This window comes from Anguilla anguilla, chromosome 19, assembly GCF_013347855.1.
Source record: "Anguilla anguilla isolate fAngAng1 chromosome 19, fAngAng1.pri, whole genome shotgun sequence".
Classification (NCBI taxonomy): Eukaryota; Metazoa; Chordata; class Actinopteri; order Anguilliformes; family Anguillidae; genus Anguilla; species Anguilla anguilla.
In genome coordinates this window covers 15,277,719-15,282,588 of record NC_049219.1, presented here as the reverse complement: position 1 = coordinate 15,282,588, position 4,870 = coordinate 15,277,719, and the positions used below count along the sequence as shown (strand labels likewise).

The window sequence follows — 4,870 nt, the reverse complement described above, 5'->3', positions numbered from 1 at the left end:
TGTGCAGCTTTTCATTCCAACCAGTCACGGCGCCGGGTCATTTCACCATTTCACTGACACACCTTCAACCAGAGAGGAGGAAGTTAATTCTGATTAATTAGCGAAGTCAACGGGTGAAGTGGCATCATGGCGTCTGATTGGGCGCCGCTGGTGTAAGACATCCACAGGCACTCCAGAGCTGCAGACGTTTCACAATCATTGTGAACGTTCAAATCACCTGGGAAAAGTAGCATTTCTTACAAATATAAATAGCAAAAAAATGGAGTGTTGTGATTGTAAGAATTTCACTGGACATTCAGACGGGTGCATGAATAATGCTGGTATCACTCTACACAATTCAACAAAAGGTTTTTAAAAACATTTTTATTACATGCACCTAGCTGAGCTATAGAGAAAAATAAAATCTGGCATTCCTGGACAAAAAATTTTTTTTTAAGAAGCAAAACAACAGATGGCTTATAGAGAGGGAGAAATTAGCGTTCATTAGGAGAAGCCCGTTATCTGCACACAGATCGCTCAGCTACACTGGGGGAGGGGGCAGGTAGAGAGGAAGGGCTGCCCTTACAGTGAGTGAGGAGGGAAGAGAGAGAGATAGGGAGAGAGAGATAGAGGTGAGAGTGGGGGGAGTGAAGCGCTCTGTGTTTCACGGTGAGGCACGGCTCTCGGGACGGCCCGGGAATGCCGCTGTGAGGACCTGGGACTCCAGGGGAGAGAGAAAGAGACGCATTTGGGATGAATTCCTGGACTGTATGCGTTTATGTGTGTGTGTGTGTGCGCGTGCTCGTGTGTGTGGGGGTGTGTATGTGTGTGTGTGTGTGTGTGTGTGTCTGTATGTGTGTGTGTGTGAATGTGAGTGAGTGAGTGTGTGTGTGTGTGCGCGCGTGTGCTTTGTGTGCGTGTGTGTGTCTGTCTCTGTGTGAGTGTGAGAGATTGTATGATGTTTGGTGTGAGGTGTGTGTGTGTGTGTGTGTGTGTGTGTGTGTGTGTCTCTGTGTGTGTGTGTGTGTGTGTGTGTCTCTGTGTGTGTGTGTGTGTGTGTGTCTCTGTGTGTGTGTGTGTGTGTGTGTCTCTGTGTGTGTGTGTGTGTGTGTGTGTGTGTGTGAGTGAGAGAGAGAGAGAGAGAGAGAGAGAGAGAGAGAGAGAGAGAGAGAGAGAGAGAGAGAGAGAGAGAGAGAGAGAGAGAGAGAGAGATTGTATGATGTGAGATGTGGACTGGGGGGTCTGTAATAAACAGTGGATGCCGCAGGATTGTTGACCTGCCGTGGGGCCCCAGGAGGAATCTGGCGGTATCTGGTTTGTAACGATAAGTCGCGAGCACGCTGGCGGTAACGACGCTGTCTCCAACGTTACCACATGCGTGTACGCGAGGCGCCGTTACACACATGACAGTGACACGCGTGTGCTCTCCGGGAAGTTCAAACGTAGAAAACGGAGAGCGTCGGCATCTTTTTTTTTTTTTTTATGCGAAAACTTTAATTTTCTTTAAAGTCCTCCACAACTGAAACTCCTATCTGATGTACTTGCTATTCAGTGTGTTATCCAATCCTGCTGGATTTAAAGCACTGCAGCGGGGCTGTTGAAAGGCGTTTGTGAACAGTCGGCGATTGTGCAGTATTTCCAGAGATCCTCCCTTTTGTTTTACCTTTCACACGGTTTTCTCTTTACCCTTTCTTTGGCACCACTCTTTTTTTTTTTTTTCCCTTTTTTAGCTGTTTGGGCCTATCAGTGTTCCCCCTCTTATCAGTGCGGGTGACTGTGGAAGCAGGTGTGGGTAAATTGCACTGTCAAGATGATGGTGAGGCAGAGGACTACAGAGGAAGGGAAAAAACAGATAAAGTGTGGAAAAACTGAGCGATAGAATATTCAAATTACCTCCCCCCCCCAACACAAAGTGTCTGTTTGAGAAAGGAATCCACCAGTGGGTGGTCCTGCTGCCTCTGTCTGTCCCGTGCATTCAATGACATGACTGCTGTCGGGCTGAAGACTTGGCTCATATCCCTGCAGCCATTCTCCCTGGATGTTCAGGTGGATTCATTTCTAGACGTGCAGTTCCCATGTCTGTGGGATGAGTGTGTCTGACATTCTGGACTACCTCCAGCAGTGAAGCACTATTTCTTCGCGTGTTGACAACGACGCAGAAAAAGGGAAATGCCAAATGCGTTGAATGCATCACGTCTTTGAAGAGCAGCTCGTGAAAGTGCTTTTTTAAACGCAATAAACCCCCCGCTGCACATCCCTATACGAGGCCGAGGAAGCATTGTACCCTGAGACTGTTGCATTGTGAACTGCCCTCTCCCCCCAAACTGTGCCTCTGCTCGGATAAACCGTTTAAAATTCCAACTCCAGTTCCGCTGAGCTCGCGCCCGTGTTTTCGTGCGAGCACGGTTTTTCGCGAGCGCGGAGGGAGGGGGGTTGTTCGCGAGGCAGCCGCGGATTGGACGTTTAACGCTTGTCGGGACTGAGGAAGGCTGGGAAGAAGGGAAAGCCTTGTATACGAGGCCGCCTCCGAGCTGGAATACACAATCACTGCAGCTGAGGCTAGCGGCCCGACGTCTGGAAACAGCGGCGGCTGTGGGAGGGTTTCTGGAAAAAACAGAGTGGGTGACAATGGATTGCTGTCCTCAATAGATGGCTTTCTTGCGAGATTTTCTTCTAAGTTTAGGCTGTGGCATCTCTGAGTACTTTTCTGCATTGAATGAAGCCAATCACAACAGCAGAGACGTGCAATGCACTTGAAGAGATCGGATTGTGACGGCAAGCAGGGCACGAGGAAAGAATGTAAATGCCGTATCCCCTTACAGATCTTTGAAATAAACTGTTTTCCTTGTTTCACGCGCAAGGCCCACGCGCCTTAGTACAAGGAAACTGTCGCGCATTTAGCGAGCTAGCTTACTGGACGCCAATTCCGTGGACTAGTACTGATTTCACAGGCTTTGGAAACGCAACAGCACTGGAAGACTTCTTTCCCGTTGTCTGGAAAAAAAATCCCGAAACGCATGGGAGGTCTAATGTGTGTTACCCTGACAGATATTGCTGTGTTAAACCAGGTCAACACATAACGGGAAAATAAGACCGACGGACAGTCGCGGACAACTATTTTCTGTATTTCGGGGGGAAACTCACCTGATACTGGACAGTTTTCTACTATAGTTACTGGTGACATTTGCAAAACTGCAACTTGAAGACTGACAAAGGATCCCTTGTGAACTGTCAAGACCTCATGAATGTAGGTTGGATCGACTTCTTATTCTGCATCCTTTTGGTTAATTGGATAAAATCACAACGCGTAAATGTTTTCCTAAAATTTTACTTGGCCATTAAATCTCCAGCTAATTATGTTAGCCAGTTAGCCACATTGCTACTTTTATTCACGGTAAATTTTACGGTCTATTGAAGTTTAAACGGCATACCGCACTCCATTATGAACGAAACTGAATGGTAACTGTCCAATATAATTGCGTTATTGCATGATTTGCCCGATGGCGAGCTGTGGATAACAGGAAGCGGGGGTTGTAAACAGTATTCCTGCTTTCGGTCCCTCGGAAGCCATATATAGCTGGAAGAAACACTGCTTCCTCAATATATGCGTTTTTTTCTATTGCCGAAATTACCGAATGCGCACTGGTTAGCCGGAGAGGTTATCCACAGTAACTTCTAGTCAGCGCAAGGTCTTGGGAGGTTGATGAAGCTAACGTTAACGCCTCCACCTGATGCACAGCACTTTAAAAGAAGTATTAATAAAGGCAGTTTGACGGCTTTGCGCTCGGCACCGGGACACCGTGGTGCTCAGCGGGAGCTGTTCAGACTGCTTGGGTCCTGACGCCGGCGAATGGACCGAAACTTCGTTTGATGACCGAAATGACAAACATTGGCTACGTCCCCCAGTCCTCGGGGGGCACGTAGGGGACAACATCAATCCCGCTTGCTCCAAATTGTTAGGCATCCTTCGCAGTTTGTCCTACTCCGTTAACTGTTGGTGTCGGAATCTCCCCGAAATACATTTCTTAAAAATTCGCAGTTCACTTTGCCTCAACCGATTAAATAGATTGGTAAATAAGCATAACGAAAAGAAAGCACTTCTAAGAAGTAGCTTTGGTCGTCTGTTTGTCGCAGGTAACTCTCTAAAATACCATTTTATTTGTATTGAATTGTCGGGCAAAATGATTATTTTATATATTTCAAGTCATAGTTGTAAAATACATGGTTAATACAATACAACATTGGATATTTGTGAACTAAACAACCGTTTGTTTAATTTGTTTATGTACCTACTAATACTACCCTTTCACAGGGCTGAGCATTTAAACTAACACTTATTGCTTGTTGGTGAACCTGAAGCCAGCCAGACAGAGGCAACTTGTAAAATGGGGACGCAAAATGTCCACGAGCACCACACACACAATGACCAATTAATGCATCCGGGGCCCCTCCAACAAACAGCCAGACACCACGATAATTGAGTAGACTGAGAAGTTAAAAAATCGGGTGATCTCTTTCAGGAAAAACCCTTCTTTACTAACCTCTAAAAGTACGAGACACAGAAAAAGCCAATTCTTTAAAGCTCTCTCATCTGCGTTGACACGACGTTTGCATTAAGCTGGAAGGCATAAAGCGAACTTCTCTCTTGCTTTCGGTTTGCGCACATGTTACGTCACAAACGGTTTACACATTCCTTTGCACGGCCCTCAGGAAGTGCGGCATTGATTTCCCCCTAACGGTCGACGCATTAAAATAACCGATTGCGCACAGTAAGTCATCACACTAAAGCTGTGGCAGTTCGTGCTATTGGAGGTCTTTGCTTGCATACAGGATTGTGGGACTTGACCACGACCTAAATTGAGAATCCACGGACTGGGGTGTTTAACAGAAC

General features: G+C 46.7%; 1 protein-coding gene across 1 annotated transcript in view; it reads left to right on the top strand.

Annotated features, from left to right (window-relative positions):
• Positions 1-3,858: 3,858 nt before the first annotated feature.
• The window catches only part of large1 (LARGE xylosyl- and glucuronyltransferase 1), a 13,934-nt gene continuing 12,922 nt past the window's right edge, over positions 3,859-4,870 (top strand). The window contains exon 1 of the mRNA XM_035402232.1: positions 3,859-3,899. Within this exon, the coding sequence (XP_035258123.1) occupies positions 3,859-3,899 (41 nt within the window). The remainder of the gene's footprint in view (positions 3,900-4,870) is intronic.